The sequence below is a fragment of the Panulirus ornatus genome, chromosome 8 (genome assembly GCF_036320965.1).
Source record: "Panulirus ornatus isolate Po-2019 chromosome 8, ASM3632096v1, whole genome shotgun sequence".
NCBI classification, from domain to species: domain Eukaryota; kingdom Metazoa; phylum Arthropoda; class Malacostraca; order Decapoda; family Palinuridae; genus Panulirus; species Panulirus ornatus.
This window is the reverse complement of record NC_092231.1, coordinates 42,727,658-42,748,392: the sequence shown is the minus strand read 5'-3', so window position 1 is coordinate 42,748,392 and position 20,735 is coordinate 42,727,658. Positions and strand designations below refer to the sequence as shown.

The following is a 20,735-nucleotide window of genomic DNA, read 5'->3' as shown; positions in this document are numbered from 1 at the left end:
AGCAGCAAAGTTATTGATGAGCCTGAAAACAATTTCTCTTGAATCTTTTCAATGTGAAGTATTTATGAGTAAAGTATAGTTAATCAGTGAAAGGAAATTATAGATGATGATAATTTTTGGTAGACCCTTAGCAGTTCTCTTGATTTCTTACCAAACTATGAATTTTTTTACCAGTCATGGAAAGAATTACATATATGAAATTAGAATAGTTGGTAGTTTGTTATGGAATAAGTATAGCATTATGAATTTGTGAAGTGATTTGGTCCAAAAGAGGTGATGAAACTACTGATAATTCTTCATGGTTATAGATATCAAGATCAAAATCAGTCCTTAAGATTCCTTTCAGCACAGTGAAGCTGTATACTGACTATGAAGTGAAATGGTCCAAGGATACTTTTCTCCTGTGACCAGATCTTAACCAATTAGTGTGAATGCAAATGCAGACAGACACAGACATCAAGAAATCACCATAGGATTAGGCCATCCAACCAGAGTCAGATGGCTTTGAAACCAGCAATTGACTACATTTACAGAAGGTCATTCTACTTTGTTTTTCTTACTCCAGTTTATTAAACACCTGAAACTGACAGTTTTTGTCAGGATGAAGAGCAAAACTGTAGACTAATCTTATTATGGTGAATACATCTATTGACCTGGTGATGATGAAAGGAAGGTACATATACATCCGACTGAAGTTGGATTATCTGGAAATCAGTCCAACTCCCAGTATCTACATGGAGATTTAGAGTGAAAATCAATAAAAGTACAGTCACAACCCATGCATTAATATAAATTTGTCTTATTTTGTTCTTTCTCTTCTTAAGCAAGGTAACACATGCAAAATTTTATTAATTACTTTGGTCATGATGCATCTTCCCATAGTAGCTTTTGGTGCCCAGTAGTAATGCCTTGAATATTTACTGAAGTCGTAATGTTTATTTCATTTGCCATTAACAAAGTGAATTAGTCATTCTTATCTTACACAGAACACTGAGAATTAAGGTTTCTGTTATAGATAATCCAGTGAGATTGAGGGGAAAACAGTAAAAAAGGTAGAAAGATGATTTAGAAATGGGAAATTCATATGTTCATATGGCTGTGTAGAGTTGTAGGATTCTATAAGAGATCTCCAAACAAGTTTGCAGTGTATGTGGGGACAAGGGCAGTATGATATCATTGGTAGAAAGAAAGTGATAAGTGTACAATGTATGGACAGTCAAAGCCAGTACACCCTCAGTGAGGGAAATGATATATGGAGGAACTACAGCATAAGAAGGACTTCCTTTCATTTGTGATAAATCATACGTGATATATGAATTTCCTAAGGAAGAAGTAACTGTCCAAACATCAGTCATGCTACCTTTTCTTACAATGATAACAGCATTGCACATACAGAATCTTTCTAAGTACTCTGACTATAGACATTTTCCTCACATCACATGAAAAATTTGTTGAAGAAAATTCTGTGTGCTGGTTGGCACATGAAATGGATAAAACCTCTATGTAGCAAGAATCAAAGTTTGAAAAGATTAGGTTTAGCTTCTTTTTGCAGTGGGGGGTAGTGGAGGTATAGAAGTAGGAAAAAAGAGGTAAAGGATAAAGGAAAGGATCTCTGGATAGAGGAAGGCAGAAATCTCTCAAGGACGTTTTAGTATCAGGTTTGTGGTTGGTGTGACTGGTGGTGTTTTTTGGAAAAATTTTGCAGGGGCATTCAGAAGAGGAAAATAGTATAACCAAAAGTATCTGTAGCTTTATCATCTGAGGCTTTTTAAATAGAAAATGGGGAATACAGAGATTGCATATAAGGGAGATATGCTTTCATGGTTAGATCATTTGTGTTTATAGATTGCAGTGTTCCATCCAAATCATTACTCAGACAGTGCCTGAGCTTGTAGTATTGTAATGCTTGAAATATACCTGATTGTACAGGAATTGCATGGAATAAGTTTACTAACTTTGCATCAGAAATCACAAAAAGATTATTTCAGCCCAGCAATATTATGTTGTAATTCATCTTTCAACCATTACATTGCAGTGCATGTCAATAGCTGCAGTAACCTTTCCAGCCTATGTTGGAATTGCTTGCCTCTGGGGAGCACTTGTAGGGGAGTCAGCTGATGCCACTGCTTACATCTGGAGAAACATTGCATATCTCAGTTATCCATAGATATTTATAAAGAGGGCATGTGTGTCATCTTGGAATAATGACATTTACTCACCCACGATTTTTTTCATTTTCAGAATAGAAAAAAGTGTCTATAGTATTAGTGTTTATGATGAAAATAAGATCATTTGCTGTTTGATTCATTGAAGAATGTTTTTCCCACTTAGATCATACATAGATATGTAAATAATATGAATGATGTATTAAAGATACATATATGCAAAAAAGTATGTGTGTAGCATGAAATCATGCCAGGGAACAAATGTGATTAGGCACATGTAGAGTGAAATCATGCTTAGAAAAAACATAATCCACATTAACCTAAATAGATAGAGATCACCCGTGCTGCCAATTAGGCCCTACCCTGACTATTAAACAACCACCTATACTGGTGCCAAGGAAGGCATTCTACTTTTTTTAGTATTTTCATGTATAGTATGATATAATATGGACATATTCCTTGATTTGTGCACACTGCATGATTATGATTTTTTGAGGAATTGTACAAATAAGGGAGTAATGAATATGGATTTTCTACCAGAGTTATATACCAGTAATTGTGTTAGGTTGATCAGACCAAAATGACTCCAGCCACTGATAAGAGAAATTATTTTCTTGTGTAATGCTTCATCTCCAAAGGAGCATTATATGTAAAGCTTACAACAACTGCTTTGATTGTTTCATGAGCAAACCAATGTGCAGAAACATATGTATATATAGGTAGGATGGGGGTTTGATATGTTGTTTATGGAGTGAATCAGAGCAGAAGGAGAGGACAGAGTAAACCATGAAGTATTCTGTGGGGTTGGTTGTTGATGGTAATCTCTAGTTTTAATACATTATACATGACAGCTGGAAACTGGATGTGTACAAGAGAAGCGATTGTTCATTTGTTCTTGATGATATTTTGTGTAAAGGTTAAAAGCAATTGGGTATACAGATATAAGTATATATGAAATGGTTGTTTTGCATGAATGACAAGTGTCATGCTTAATAACTTACAAATTCAAATATTCTATCAACTGTGGAGTTTCAGCGAAGCTTTTAGCTGGATGAATGTCACTGGAAAAAAATTCAGGATTTGCAGGGGTACAAAATTCTGGATGATACCAGGATCATTGCAGGTATCACAGGTGCATGGAATACTGTTGCAAATGTATGAGAAGGATATAGTTGAGGCTGCAATATAGTGGTTTGGTAGTGCACATATTTGATGTAAACGTAGTCTACATATCTCAGTGACACATTTCTAACATGTATGTAATACTGCTTTGGGCCCACATATTCAGCCTCTATGCTTGGAGTCCAACTTCTCTGGATTTTCAAATTAAAACAGGTTGTCCAGTTTTGAGCTTACAGAAAGTTTGGATATGAGCTTTGAAATCTTATTCATCAGCTTTGCATAGGGTTTACTCTAAAGGACAAGTTCTACAAGGAAACAGTGAGAAGTGTTATAGGAGGAGGTTTCCAGCAGCTTAACAAGAAACTGAGCACCTAATCTATCAGGGAATAATCACTGTTTTCCTGCTTGTATGGGGATTGCTTCAGTCCTTGCACCATCTACTCCACTTGTCCATTCAGTTGATGGATGAAATGGAGGAGTTCATGTTTAATATGTGCCATTCTTACAGAGAAAATTGCTGAACTCCACAAAAGTGAAGGTGGTAGCATTGTCAAAAATTGCTTCCTCCGAAAGATTACAAAAAGTAAGCAGTGGAGGATGGTTTCCACTTTGCTTAAAGCTGTTGGACTATTTTTTACCACTTGGATTAGAACTTGCATTACGAGCAAAAATTATTTTGAACTGTATTGGTTTAGTCCAGGTGTATGCAGTATGTTAAGAATGATATTTTGGATAAGATGATTGTTTTGACTTCTTAAGGTATAGTAACAGAAGAACTTCCTGTAGACCAGGATTGAGAATATAGAGGGGACAGGAATGCAAGGGTAGTATTCTTTGACCATTCCAATTGGTGATCTTTAATTCTCTGTATCTGTAATTGACAGTTTTAGGCTGATACCCTCATTGTTAAGTTGAATTCCTTATTATAACAATTTGAAAATGACCCTCATTAAGTTCTTGTGGCACAAGAGTGAGAGAATGACAACTAGTACAAATGCAAAAGAGAATCTTTGATTCTTTTTTCTGCTCTGGCCAGATATAGTCTAAAAGTAAGGGCTTTAGGCAGTGTTGGGTATTTCCTTGTTTCTTTAAGTGCTTTATAGAGACTAACAACAATGTTCACCTTCAGTCATGTAAAAGCTTCTAGATGGGAGACTATGTTACCCCAACCTTACAGATGTGATAATGCAGTTTGATTTGGATTATACAGGTTCACATATAAGATGTCATACAAAGAGACAGATGTTATTGGACTCCACCTACTCAGGGTAACACTGTGTGTGAAGAGTCACTTTTGGTGTGGCTATATCGTAACACTGTGTTTGAAGAGTCACTTTTGGTGTGGCTGTATCATTGGCTGTATGGTCTTGTCGAAGAACTCTCTCCATAGGATTCTGCATTTTCCTCCTGCTGGAAGTAGTGTAGCCTTAACCTGCAGGAGCCTTTAGAAAGGTCTTAGGTGGCACTTTCAAAGCAATTAGTTCTGGGGTATTTAAATTTCAGATTATTATCTAAGAATACAGAGGGACAGATGAATCTGCTGGCCAATTTTGAATGGAGGTGCAACTTGTGCTGAAACTTTAGTATTTGATTTGTAGTTAGTATAGATGTGAAATTTCCTCTCTGAACAATGCCTCTGGAATGTGTGAACTCTGAACACAAAATCCTAATGAATCTTATTCACTGGGACAGTTGTTTTGTAGCAACACTAAGGTCTGGAGAGCAAAAGTAATAAATCTTTCCTACCTATTTGATTCCAATTGAGCGGTCATATAGCCTGTGCTGTACCATAATTGCTGGTATTTCAGGCTAAGATTATTGATTCATGAAATTCAGAATAGTAGTGTCAGAGGCTTGTTGACATTCCTTGGGCTATACCAAAGGGCTATCCTTCAGCATTAGTTTATAATGTGAATTAGTCCTGTTTTTTAATACTAGGTATTCATGGTTCCTGCATGATCTTTGTGAAAACAGTCTGCACCAATGTAGTGTCCCAGAAGTAGGACAGAGTCTTATAGAAATACAGATTTCATGGTATCTAGATGATGTTCATTGTCTTGAAGTCATTCAAGTGGCCAGTGGACTCTTTAGATAATGGTTTGGAATGTTTCTAGATACATATTCAGATGAGTGTAGATTCCTTAAATGTCTTAATTTGTACCTTACTCTATAAGTTCATGCAAAAGAGCAGGAGCAAGAGAGAATCGAAGATCTCATTGCTGCTAGGGGTCTAGGGAATTCTCTTCAGTGTTTTGGATCTAAATCCTGAGGTGAGGTAACACAGTGGAAGTATGCTTTGATCACCAAAGATGGATAATATTTACCATAAGCACTATAGTGTCACCATTATGTGCTGCACTTCTTTGGTAAGCATTCTGTTTTTACTGCAGACCTTATAAAACAGCATTAACCACAGAAGATTGATCTCATATTTGAACTGCCAGTTTCACAGGTTTTGACAAAAAAATCAGAACAGTGATAAAGTCTCCAGTAGTCTACCATTTACATTGATTGGAATCTAATTTCATGTACTCTTATGATAATGTGAGTTTGGTGATTACTTTCCTCCAGCTGTGAAAAGGGTAGATAGCTTCATTTTGAGGCTTTATAGTTTTTGTTATTGTCTAGGGTAAGTTATTGAGACAGTGCCATGGTTTTCACTAAAAGTTTTCCTTTATGCATGTAATGTTCAGTCTTTATGTGATGGTGTATGTTGTATGCATGAAGAAGAAAAATTTTTAGAGAGCATCATGGAGAGTAAAAACTTACACTTGGCTTTACCATTGGTTTCTTAAATGTAAAACTCGGTGGATTGAACTTTCTATTTTTACATACCAGAGCTGTGTTTAATAATCTTAATCAAAGCATGTAGGGCCTCAGAATGCGTAGCAATATGTAGCAAAAAGTTTTACAAGTATATCTTTCGAAAACTCACTGCAGTATAGAAAATTTCTCCATCAGTTCTAGTTCTATTCTTGTATGGCATAAGCTAATTTACCACAAAGAAGGAAATATTTCTGAAATAGAAAATATTTCATGAATGTACTTATTATGAAATATACATATATTTGTGTATTCATGTGAAACCATTTCTTCATGCATTTAACGCAATTGTTTACATTAATGAGGTGCCTTAGTGTCTGCTTAAGTTAGAAAGAGTTTAGCAAATGAGATTTTGTTTTGCTTTCTAAAATGAAAATGCTTTGCTAGTAGTGTATTTGCAGACTTTAAGACATTCTTTAGGTTATGATATGATCAGTATACATATATATATTCTTTCTTTCTTTCTTTCATACTATTCGCCATTTCCTGCATTAGCGAGGTAGCATTAAGAACAGAGGACTGGGCCTTTGAGGGAATATCCTCACCTGGCCCCCTTCTCTTTTGGGAAAAAAACACAAAAAAAGAGAGGTGAGGATTTCCAGCCCCCCTGCTCCCTTCCCTTTTAGTCACCTTCTACGACATGCAGGGAATACGTGGACTCTTTAACTCAGTACTACAGCAACTCCTTTACCATAGATATCACTCTTTTCACTCTTGTCCTCTGACTTTACTCCCTAAACATCCCTGAATCATTTTACCATTTTTCCTTCAACTTAGTGTCCCTCATATCCAGAACATCCAAGTTTTTCTCATCAATCTTAGCATCTAGGGTGAATCTTTCACCATTTCTCCATTCGTGAGAGTAGAATTGAATGCCTCCTGTCTCATTATTTCTCCAGGCATCAGCTCCCTGTCCAGTGTAATGTTGCTGCTATTGCCCTGTTCTGCAGACAACGTTTTGGCCAATGCTCTTGTGAGCTGTATGTGTATGTCCCTGTCACCAAAGATTGGACCGATAGTATTATTTTGACTGCTGCTTCCCAGAGTTTTTCTGTGGAGATGAGCCACATGAGGCTTCACTGTTATGATACCTCCTTCTCTTGAACAGTGAAATTATGGAATTCTGTTCTTTGTCTTTCCCTCTCCCTGTAACCTTTCTGCTGTTAACAGTCTGGTCTACAAACGATTTTAGAGCCCACGTTACTTTCTTTGTTCTTTTTCTCTTTACTTTTCTCCAGAGGTGGCCTTGACTGGAATATGTTTGGTCAGAGTCATATTTGTCACAATAAAAAAGTCTGATCTCCATACATTTCATCCTGATTGCAGCCTTACTTGACACTTTTTTTCCTTTTCTCTGTTTTTTTGGTAGTGATAATAGAAAGAGGGGAGAGTTTCAAGCCCCCCACTCCTGCTCCTATTAGCCACTCTTATGGCATGCAGGAGATACATGGGTAAAATTCATACTCCCTACTCCCAGGATACTATATTCAGGGAAAAAAATGCATAGCTTATACTGATTGCTTTATTGATATTATTCATTCTGCAAAATACATTGGCAATAGGTTATAAATGTACTATAGATGATTTTTTTTCAATATCATCCAGTTTACATATGAAGCAGTGAGTTAATATCAAAGATTAGGTTGTTAAGTAGTAAGCAATCTACCTGCAACAACAGCTGACTAATACTCCTTATAATCAGTTGTCCCAGCTTTTATATGCCATTATGTAGACTTTTTTGGCAGTATTGGGTACATTGTAGAGATGAGAGGATTTGTGCAGAGCAAAGGAAGATATCACAGTGTATGAGAAGAATAGGTAGAAACTTTGGATGAGTGGAAGGTAATCGGCATAAGATTACAGTGCATTAGGCAAGAGTAGAAAAACAAAATTAAGTTGTAAATGATATATGTACCATCAGATGATCAGAAATGGATGACAGAATTTTGGATTAAGATTTATTGGATGTGTTATTCTGTAAAAGAAGAGAAAATAATTGTCTTGTTGAGCAGTATGATGACAGTCGAAAAGAAATTTGCCGAGTGCTGCTGTTGATGGCTTAGGTGTTTAAGGGGCCTGTTGAAATGGAGAGATTCTACAGAATGCACGCAGTTCAAGCACTTACTTTTTTCAGATTTGTGCATGTTTATGAGTGGTTTAAAGCAAATGGCTGGGAAAAGGCATTGTTAGACCATGTAGTTCTGGTCTGTTGATTGAAGTGGGTGAGAGAAGAGTGAAAAAATCTTGAGTATATTATCATTAGAAAATAATTTGGAGCAAACTATTTAGAAAGTCTCATTATAAAAGTACTGAGAAGAATGTGGAAGAGAAATACGGAGGTTAGATATGATTTAAAAGTGAGGGTAAAACTCTAAACTTGCAAGTATGATCCAAAAATTCCATATTGATGTGAAAAAGAATCAAAATTATTTTTATTTACAGAATCAGTCTATAATGTATACTATTGGAGAGAATATATGAAAGAAAAAATTTGCTTTTCTTTTTGTTGGTATGGGAAGTGTTGAATGAGTAGGGAAGGGTCTGGGTTGGCATTATGGAGGTTCTTATCTTTGTAAGCATGTGATACTTGTGTTTTTCCATATGAAATTTCATGTACATATTTACTAACATTACATACTTTACCATTTTTTCTGAGTGTAATTTTATTCTGCATGAATATTTCTAAGTGTGATTTTGATCTACAGAAATCTGCTAACATTACATTTTTATGTTTTTTTCCAAGTATGATTTCATTCTACTTATATCTACAAACATTACATACTTTATGTTTTTTTTTGAGGCATGATTTCATAACATATATATGTAACATTTATGTAATTTATGCTAATGCATATTTGTATAGATTATATGTATTATTTATTTGTTTACATAAGATTTGAACAGGCTAAACTTGATTCACATTAATAAATGAACAAATAACCATATTTTCATCAAAAATATCAGCACCAGTGCTGATAGAAATTTATTCTTTTATTCTAAAGATGAGTACAGTTATGTGTATTTAAATCTAGCATCACACAAAGATGACATATGTACACTCTCTCTGATGATCTGTGGGTAACTGAGATAAGTGGTATTTTCCCACCTGTAGCCAGCTGCATTATGTGATTCCCCAGTAGGTGCTGTTGGGAGGCAGGCAACTCAAATGATGGCAGGAAAAAATGAAAAGTCCAATGATGTGGAAAACACTTATCTGTGTTCACATTTATTTATATACCCTTCAGGTTGAAGGTTAAAAAGTTGGGAAGACAAAGCCAGAATATCAAAAACACTAAATATGATACTAGATGAAATATTTTGGATGTGGAAAAGAACATGTAATTAAATCTAGAAATATGACTGTTGATGAGAGATATATGGGTTAAGAAGGAAGGGTGTAAAAAAAAGCAAGAATAGAGTAATGGAATGGGGACATAAAATGTGATTGCTCTCCAGAGTTGTCAGCATGTGCCCCTGTGATCAGGGCTTAGACTCATGACACATTTCTGGTTGCTGCTTTGCATGGTTTTCTTTCTGGAAACCAGCCATACAAAGATTGACTATTAAGATACCTCCTTCTTCCTGTGAACAGCAAAGATGTGGAACTCATTCTCCTTTATCTTTCTTTCATCATATAACTTGAGGAGCTCTGATTGATTTCTTCATAATTTTTTCTGTCCTATATTCCTTTCAACCAAAATGGCTATGATTATATCTGTGCCATGTTGGTCATTATAAAAGGAACAGTGAGAAAAGATTGCTTAATGCAGGGGGAGAAGAAAATGAAGGATTTTTGATGCAAGTCTTTTCTTTTATATTAGCTGTGATGGCTCTTTAAGTCAGAGGATGTGGACAGGAGATAGGAGGATATTTTGATTGTTATATCAATTTCAGGCTCAGAGGAAGACTGTTCATTCAAATTGTTTTAGGTTGCTGAGTATGAAGTAGTAAGGAAGGCATTGAAAATGGTAAAGTGCGTAAGGCAGTGGGGTAGATGATATAACCTAATAAATGTTGAAAGGAGGTGATTGAGGTGCTCCTCAATTGTTTTCATGCAACCTTCTTGTAAACATGGAAGTTAGGCATTGGGCCATAGATATTAGTCAATGTAATAATGTAATTGAACATGTTTGTAGGAAAATGCATTTAGGATTATTTTGAAATGAAAGGGAATTAGTTTGCTAGGAGTGAGAGGCAAGGCATGTGGCAGAGTGGTATTTGACAGAAGTAAAATGATCATGTACGATAAAGTAAGATTTGAAGAGGAGGAAATCTAAAGGATACGGCTGTGTTGATGAAATAGATCATGAGATTGATCGTTGTGAAAATGCTGTGAAAGTAGAAGTTTGCTGGCTGCAACTTTTGTGGATCTGGAAACGGCATATGATAGAAATGATGAAAAGTAATTATGGAATGTACCGAGGATGTTTGGAGTGTAAGCAGTGAATAAAATAGTAATTTCTTTTTTTGTGTGAAGAACCAGGACACTTGAAGTGGTTGGCAGAAACCATGGAAAGGTCTGTGGGATCTAGTTGTGGAGATGAAGCTTTGGTTTTGGTGCTTTGCTTATGACAGTTAGAAAATGGATGTGAGTGAATGTGACCTTTCCTCAACTTTTTCTGGTACTACCTCACTAATTTGGGAAACAATGAACAAGTACGAAACAAAATGAAGTTAAGACCTTATCTGTGGTAGAGCAAACAATTAAATGAGTGGTTTTTTTGAAGTTGAGGTAAAACAGGGATGTCATATCTTCTCATGTATAGTGTTTCTCTACAAAAATGATAAAGTTATGGTAGGTGTTATAGGCATATGAGTAAGATAGAAAAATGGAAAGGAGTAGAGCATCACAATTGATTATACTTTATCATACTTTGTCAGCTGATGAAAATGCAGAAAAGCTATCAAACTTTGTGACATAATTAATAAAAAGATGCAAGGACAGGATTGTTTTGAAAAATATTATACTTTGTCAGTTGGTGAAAATGCAAAAAAGCTATCAAACTTTGTGACATAATTGATAAAAAGATGCAAGGACAGGATTGTTTGGAAAAATTTGTCCGAGAAGGAATTGAAATTTGTAATATCATTAAGAAATTGACAGTGAATGCTGCCAAAAGCAGAGTTATTATATGTAAAAGGGGAGATGTGAAATCTGAAAGGAGGATGAGTGAGTGGTTGGAGAAAGTCTAGAGATTCAGATATTTGAAAATTTGGGGAGTATAATCAGTCAATAAGAGGCAAGTGGCTAGAGCTTTGTGTGCTATTATTAAGTGGTAAGAATATGAGTTTGGAAGTTTGTAGGTGCCTTATTAGAAGGATTATAGTTTGCCTGTCCTAGAGTATGCAAGTGAATGTAGGAATGTAATGGGAGAATGACAAGAGAGAGAAGAATGGAAAGAGAAATGAAGATTTATGAGAAATATGTTAAAAGGAGGAAGGAGTTGTGGAAAAAAATCATATTGGAATTTTTGTAACTGAATGGCACATACAAAGGATGCAAGTCTGAGAGTTAATAGGGAAACTGTAAGTGACTAGAATGGAGGGTAATGCACGACCCAGGGTGAGTTGGATGGCTTACATAAGTGTAGGGGGAACGACAGATGTAAGCATGCAGAAGTGTATGGATTTTACATGATAAAGATTTTGCATGGGATGCCTTATTGAGTGCTAGGAAACAGTGCAGTGGACATATTGAATATGTTATTTAGGGTTTTCATTATCCTTAGAATTAGCAGTGTTTACATTTTACTTGAAATAAGGGAGTTGAATAACAGGGAAAGAATAACAATTGAATTGCCTTATAACAGGGAAGAAAGTGATGTTCACAATAGTTTGGTTGAGACTGTTCTTGTTGCATTGTGCGTGCACTTGGATGAGTTTAATGCAGTTGCATTGAGCTGTAGCTTGAGGTTGAGGGATCTCCAGTAGAAAGAGGCTACTGTGGTGATGTTGGTGCAGCAACCTCTGGAATTGTTGGATGAGGTGTAAATGATAATTTAAGAGTTGAGAGGACCATTGTATTGGATGCCTCTTGTTAGGTGGTTTAAGGACTGAAGATGATCTTGCATGCCCTTTTCTGCACTTTTTTAGCTGCCCCTGTTGTGTAATGGATGAGGGGAAGATCAACTGAGGGGGTGGGAGGGAAGTAAGTTTGGAATGAATGAAACTTGTGTGAACATACTTATGTTCAGGGGCATGGACATCAAATGTCTTGACTCTGTAAGACTTCAAAAAGCAGATAGCTAGAGGATTTGTTAATGGTACTGCTGTGTTCCTTCCAGCTTAGCTTTTCATCTAAAGTAACACAGAAAGGCTTGGAGGACTGAACAACCAGGAGGAAGGTGGGGCTTAGTGAGACTGCTGAGGGTGGAATTGGAATAGGGCTAATCAATAAGGATGTTGTTGGCTGTGATCTAATTTTGGTGGCCGATAAGGGTATTACACAGGGTGAGGTAGCTGAGACAGCTGGTAGACCACTTCACTTATGAAATTTATGAAATGCCAAGTCTGTCACCTTCTATATCTCTGAGAAGTATTTCAATTTTTGTGAAAGCATACTCTGATGGCCTGGACAGATCACTGAACTTCTATGAAGGATTAGTATATTAGTGTGCTTAGATAATAACATATGTGTGTACATTTACTTTAAATATCCATCTCAGAAATGGAAAGAACCACTAAGAAAATCCTTGTAGCGGCTCACATGCATATGTGGACCTTCCCTGATAAAAGTTAAAGAAATCTGAAAATTTGAATTGGTCCATATATGAATTTTTTTGAATTGATGATATTAATCAGTGCCCTTCAGAGAAATATATTGAATAGAGTTCTGATTATGTTTATGAAAAAGTTTGAGTGGATAGAACTGGCAGAATGCATACATCAACCATTTAGAATTATCATGAGTAACAGTGTTTCTATTCACAAAGAATACACGATTTCCAATGGATGGTAATACAAATCATGGACACCTTTAGTTTCATAATCTTTGTGATTCAAGTGCAATTGTGGTTTTCCCTCTGTTAAAACCTAAGGATACATCTTTTCAGAATAATTTTCTATTTGTGTCTCAAAAGTATTCCCCATGGTTCTTGCTTTTGTGAATATTTAGGACAACATTTTTTTCTTTTAAGAGTTATTTGGATAACCCCTGCAATTTGTTACATTTTCTTTACTACCTCATTACTATTGAATTTGCGTGTCATCTTTTGGAGTCTAACAACACAGCTTTGCAATGAAAATGTCTTACTTCAAAGAATTGCTTAGGATTTTCATAGAAGTTTTTCTTAAATGAAGTAACAAGATAGAGATGCGTTATTCATAAGACTTTTTTTGTAAGATATATATATGCAGAGTGGTTCTTTGCCTATGTAGTAAAAGAAACTGTGCGAAAGAGTGTGAAAAAGCCAAAGTTGAAAGACAGTGAGATTGGCAATGACCTTTTTGGAGAATATCTGGTCTCTGTATTTCTGCTGCATGTTAATGGTTAATGGAGTATTTCAGTATGGATTCACAGTGTAGTATTTCAGTATGGATACACAGAGTAGTGTTTCATTATGGATATGCAGAGCATTACCTTGTAGAACCCTGGCTGATACAGCTTAGATTTTGAGTATTAAAGGATATCAGTATAACTGGAGGCAAGTTCAGGTTGGGAAAGTTTCGAATTTGTGGATTATAAAAAAATCATCATATGATATGCAATCCATTTTCATTAGCTTTCTGTACCCCAAGGTGGCTGTGATTCTAAATTTCTATAGGAGGCTCAACAGGTTTTGATGCACGCTCTGTTTTGCTCCAGAGCCATTCAACCACTGGTTTGTTTAACTAAGAAGTTGTCATATGTAGAGAAACTTAAATCTATCATATGCAATTTCTAAATGCTGAATATCATACTTGACTTTGGACACCATCTAGATTAGTGGAATGGATATGTGAAATCAGCCATGTAGCGTATGATATTGAAACAGAGTGAATATGTAAATTTATTGTCCTTTGTAATCAAAAGCATGTAAATATATGTTTTTAAAGGTAAATGGAATGATTGAGAGCTATGATGGGGGAATATGTGTGACTTTGAGAAGGGTAGTCTGTAGAAATGTGAAAAGATTGTGGTATGTAGCAAAGAAGGAGTCATGTGTTGAGAAACCTAAGTTTATCATATGCTGTTTCTAAATGCTGAATATCATACTGGACTTTTGACAGCATCTTGATGAATGGAATGCATATGTGCAATCAGTCATGTATCTAGTATTATTGAAATGGAGTGAATGTGTAATTTTATTGTCCTTTGTAATAAAAATCATGAGATACATGTGTTTAAAGTTGATGGAATGATGGAGGGTTTTGGTAAGGGAATGTGTGTGACTTTGACTAGGGTAATATGCAGAAATGTGAAAAGATTATGGTATGTAGCAAAGGTATTGTGATGACCTTGGAGAAGGCAAATAAAGGTCATGGTGCATGATGTATGTTCATTCTGACCCAACAGGAGAAGCGTACAGATAACTAGGATCACAATGTGTATGGTTGACATTCTTTTAAATCCACCTTTCTGACAATGGAAGAATGCAAACAGAATACAATTATTTAGGAACTATCATTTGAAGTATTTTGGTTACTGAAAGTAGTGTGATTTATATGCTGTATAAAGAAATGAGGAATTTTGTTATATTTCATTTGAATGTACATTACATTATCATTTTCAGTAATACCATTGCATGTTCATGTTTATCTTTTAATCTTGAATTTTTAGAAAGGACTTCTTCAGTGATCACTGAATGCTTGTCTAAAAATTCTCGCATCGATTCATTAGCCAAGGGACTGTAGATAGGAATTTGCACTTCAGTAGAAATGCTCTATCCACTGTTAATTGCATGATGTGAAAGGTAAATGCATTTGGTTTTGTGTGTTGATATGGGTTTTGTGTGAAGGCAAGGTATTCCAAAACCTCTTGATTTTTTAGAAATATAAAAGTATAAAAGAAAAGTTATAATATAATTAAGAAGTCTATAAAGGAATACCAAATCATTTAACCCCAGTTAGCTATACATTTTCTGAGAGGGAATCTTTACCACAGGATAAGTCATTGTACTTTCCAGAATTTACATGATACTTCTATTATTTATACAAATGGCATTATGAAGTTTGAAATGTACCAATTGTTTTCCTAACAAAAGAACCTTCCAATGATGCAATGTACATTATACATGTTGGATATTTGCCTATATAATGAAATTGAAATTTGTTTTGTGACTAGATAGTTCTGTTATATCATGATTCTGCTTCTGCTCTGAGTATCTAGTAATATACGATGATTTGTGAAAGAATGTTGCTTTGATGGTTATTTGATAATGGTAATATTTTCCCCAACTGGACGCCACTCTCTGAGGACTTTTGAGGTAAATTTTTTTATGTATACTGTCTGTATAGTCTAATTCATAACTGGTTGATAGCTTAGATGATTCTTAAAATGTAATTTGCATTGGATAAAGAATGTTGATTAAACTGCAGAAGTTTTATATTAAACTTGCTCCTTTACTCATTGTTCAGAGGTGATGTAAGAATTGATACATGTTGATTCAGCTTATGCAGCGGTTACAGTGAAGTATCTTTTAGTTGTAATATTTTACTTTTATGCATTGACTGCCAGCTTTTTATTATTGATATTTTGTGTAAGGATGAAAGTGTTTGAGTTTTCTATTTCTGAATTAGGTTTTCTAATGATAATTCATGTTTCCATCTCTTCTTATATTCCTAGTCTCAGACTCATTTTTACTCTCATGATCCCCTTGTTCAGAGATTTGATTTTGTTTCCCTTTCCTTGTCTTCCTTCTCTCTCTTTCATTGTACACTGCTTTCTTCTGTTCTCCTTTTTATACTCATCTCCTTCACATTTTTGCTTGTAATTGCAGCTCCTTCCTTTCTGTGTTTTTTACCCTTTTCCCTTACCTTCTCTTATTTTCCTTTATCCCTTTCATTTCATCCTGCTTCTAGTACCTCCCTTCTTTTTTCCCTCACCTCTTTGTATCCCACCTACCTTCCCATTTTACTTTCTACTCTCTTCCTATTTTTCCTCCTCTCTCTTCTTTTCATTCCTTATTTTTATCTTCTCTTTCCAACATTTCCAACCCTTCCATCATTTTTCCTCCTCTCTCCCTTCCTTTGTTTTCTTTCTTCATTTTCTCATCTCTTCATTTCTCATCTTTCTCCATCCCTTCTTTTCCCTCATCCCATATTTTCCTCCTCCATCCTTCACCATTCCCTCATCTTTCTCATACCACCACTGCCATTTCCTTCTATCATTCTCCATCACCTTCACTCTTTCTCTTTGACTATTCCAACTGTTCTTGCTCCTGCCTTGCATTCTTCTGTATCTCCTCCTCCTTCCTTTTTTTCCTTCTTCCTGTCTTCTTGCACCACTCCTTTTCCCTTATTTCCATTTCCTGTTTCTTCCCCTTCCACACTTCCTCAGATTTTGTTTTGTTTTTCTTATATGATCCCAGACCATTGAATAATGATCTTTTCTCTTATAGGGAGTATGTGAAGGATGCCCGTGAGGAGCGGCGAGCATGGCTTAAGAAAGTCAAGTCATCATGAGAAATCACACATGCTGTCGACAGCATATTTGTTGCACATGTTTATACAAATGTTTGTAAGGGGTTTTACACATACACTAATATCTTTTCATATTCATTTCTCTGCATATTTTTGTTGATACATATTTATATAAATGAATTGCTCATAATTTTTGGGAAACATGATACTAGGGATCCAGCTGAAGCATGTGGTCTCTGATACTTATTCATGGACTCTTATGCTCATGCCAGTGAACACATTCTCATCCTATTCATGCTAGTTGACACATACTCAGACACACTAAGCGTTATATACATCATTTATATAGGGATTTTCAGTGATGCAGATTTGAGCTCAGAAATGAGGCTCATATGAGATGTAATAAGTACATAGCTTTGGCAAGGTACTTAGCATGCAAGAGCTCCTTTTGCTCCTTATATTGTATAAAATGCCGTAGATTATATTTCACATGTGAACCATCATGAATATCATAATTGGTTCCTGCCAAAATACCAATGTGCAAAATATTTTCCCTAACAGGATTGATAAACAAGTAGATGCCACTTGTGATGTACAATATTTGTAAACCTTGCTCACTTGTGGGAACCCATAGATTTTTTATTGACATTCTTCGTTCTGTAATGATATACTGTAAAATGAGGTATACCTGATTTGTTTAGTTAGAGTAAACACTTGTACTACAGCAAAGTTTTTTGTAGTGACAGAAGATTTTATAGAATTCATGTTTATATAACTTTTTCTATGATTGTTAATTGCAGAAAGTACAATCATATACCATATCTATTGATCTTGTGCTGAACATCAGAAGCACAGTCCAAAATTAGTTTTTCTTATAGAATGTTGGCAGTCATAAATGGAACAAATGAACTGTGAATGCATAATAGATTTTCTTCATGAGAAGTCGGGCATTAGCTACAAAAAAATTTAACCACTGGTACATTGCTAAATGAAATCAAAAAAGGAATTCTACAGATATGGTATGAAAGGTGGTTAGGTTTACCACTTAATATATATGAGTAATAAGCTTTATCAGTAACATTATGAGGATAATGGTGCCTGCAAATGTCCTAATAAGACAAACAAATGACATTTATAAATGCCGCTGCATGGTTTAGATTGATTTAGAACCATTATGCCATTTGGTGATAATGGCTAACTTAAATAGATAGATAATGATTGTGAATGATCATATATCAGTCACATTGAAATCACAAATAAATGTTTGGCTTTTTCAAGACAAATGCTGTAGGTTACTTTTCATGCAATATCCTGAATGTTTGCCTCCACTTAGACACATGATGGTATTTTCACTTGGATATGATGTTTTAGATCTCACTACCTAATTTGTATTCTGTTAAGGAAATTTTGTAGTAAAAATATTGCTAAAGGGATTAATTTTGTGTCCAGCATGTAAAACCTTACACTATTGTTGAATGATTGAATTATATATATATATATATATATATATATATATATATATATATATATATATATATATATATATATATATATATATATATATATATATGTATATATATATATATATATATATATATATATCCAGGATTCCCAATGCAGGGGTTCCTGCAGCTTCAAGGCTGTGCTTCACTCAGGAGCAGGGTCAGGATGGACTTGTTTGAAGCAAGAAGTTCTTTGATGAGACTCTACTCTCCTTCATCCAAAGGTAGCTCTTCACTCTTGGTGTAACATCAAGCAGGTGAAGCCCAGCAATATATATATATATATATATATATATATATATATATATATATATATATATATATATATATATATATATATATATATATATATATGTGTGTGTGTGTGTAAAACACTACTAGATTTGCACTTTCTGCTCACATACATTTATTGGGATTTTTTTATTTTTACATCATCATAAGTAGCTTTCAGTGTTAGTAAGTGAGAATGTCAGTGTGTATCTAATAACAAAATTGCATGGTCAGCAAATAAAATTATATTGTTTAGAGGTAAGTCATGTGTGCTTAGTAAAGCTGATATTGCGCTGTGCTGTCATCCAAGGACTACTCCATCAGGTTATCCCTAATGGGATGAATAATCATTTATATCAACATACTGCCTAATTCATCTCGCTGAAAATTAATGTATGAACTTGCTATTGATAATGAAGTATCTTCCCATGCATAGGATGCAGCACCTAAGGAATGTTTGATTCCTCTAAGCATCAAGTTTTCCCAAGGACACTTGGCTACCCAAGATTGATTGACACAACTGTTTTGCCATTTAAATGACAGGCATACTTGCCAGTGCCATATGCTAGTACTACATTACATGTTAATAGGAGGCCTTATACTTAGCATCGTATGACAACATCCTTGGATTATTATATTATCATAGACTGGACTGAGAGGCTGAGCTGTGATTATATTACAGTTTAAGAGTTTTGAAAGAATGTCACTCATGATGTCATGAAAGGAACTTTTGCTCTCTTACTACAATATGAGAAAAAGAATTTATTTGAAACTTGCCCTATATTGATGATTTCTTTATGTGCCCATATTCAAAATGTTCAGTTTGATAGTATTTCTTGAATGCCTATTATGTTTTAGTTTTTCATTTAGAAAATTTCAATACTCAGTTACTTTGGATTAATGTAAGATTTTTAGTCCTCACAAATTGGTAAATTCATGAGTTATTGAGTGATCTAAAGATATGTGATATGTACAGAGGCATAGCAGTTGAAGGTGTAAGGGCTTGAGTGTCTGACTGTACAGTGTAAAATTAGCTCCATTATCATTAATGAACTATGGCCAAAGTAGCATAGAGATATGCTGTTAATGCTGTGAAAGACATTGATGAATATATGCAAACTGTTTTCTTTATTTTTGAAGGCTTTTGAAGATGCTGTGGAAAGCCAACATAATGAGTATGTATGTTTTTACATGTGCCTTGAGCTTGTTATGCCAAAGGTTAATGACTGCTGACAAGTACTATAACATATAGTCCCTCTATAAACAGTTGTATGCTTATTGTAATCTAATCTGTGTAATGCTACTCGTGTTGTACGGAAGTAGGCTTTTTCACAGGATCTCATAGTCTTCCATTGTTACACAGGAAAGCCTTCAGTTTGTGTTTATTCCCCAGAAGCTGCTATGCAAATGTTATGTCAAAATGATATATAGTACATTTATTGTTAATGTTATTCTTAATAGGGAATAAAGATTAAGCAATATTAAATGCTCGGGTTCATGAGCTTCACTATGGAAAAGCTAATTGTTGAAAATGCTTCATGGATAGTAAAATTTTGGATGTAACAGATATCTGATTTCCATTTGCCTTTAGTATGAAATTCATTTAATCTTGATGATGAGCAATGAAAGTTTTAAAATGTTTCTTTTGACTTTTTTCTCACTTGATTATTTATAGCTATTTTTTTCATCACTGCTTTAAGTAAAGTCATATTAAATGCTTTATTAATATTTCATATTAAAAATTTTACATTGGTCATCATATTGCACAGCCTATTAAATAATTTAGAAATTCTTTCTACAAAAAATGTCCTGTTTGTTTATTAGTTAATGATCTGATGTCTTGGTGATAATCTACAGTACCAGGAATTGTGCAGGTCACATTAGTAGAAATATTTTCTTGTTACAAAACAAATGGTCAGGTTGGCTTACAGTTGATTTCTCAGTACTTTTTTTACGTGCCCATATCCAAAATGTTCAATTTAATAATATTTCTTAAATGATATGTGTGTTTTTACTTCCTGAGCAATAGATGCAACAAAGGAGGTTACATAAATGCATGCACTCAACACTGAAATATACAGAGAAAGACAAATTCAAGAGAGAGAGAAAGTAACTGTCATGAGGCGCATTACCATGTAGCTCTTTCCTCGTATCTTGTTCATTTCATAATACTGTTGTCCTCTCTTGCCACACACATGGCCTATGAGAGGGGGGTGGAGGGAGTACATCATACCCAGGCCTGGGGATCCAAAAGGGGGCCTGGGAATTTCCTGGGATCTCAGAAAATGTTTGC

The 20,735-nt window shown here is 34.9% G+C and overlaps 1 protein-coding gene across 9 annotated transcripts in view; it reads left to right on the top strand.

The window, feature by feature from the left end:
- Positions 1–20,444, top strand: part of LOC139749912 (uncharacterized) — a 342,664-nt gene extending 322,220 nt beyond the window's left edge. For all 9 annotated transcript variants that reach the window (XR_011713065.1, XM_071664324.1, XM_071664321.1 and 6 more), the window contains one exon: positions 16,649–20,444. Coding sequence is in view for 8 of the 9 variants with exons in the window: in XM_071664324.1 (XP_071520425.1) it covers positions 16,649–16,712 (64 nt within the window). In the remaining variant the exon portion in view is untranslated. The remainder of the gene's footprint in view (positions 1–16,648) is intronic.
- Positions 20,445–20,735: the final 291 nt, after the last annotated feature.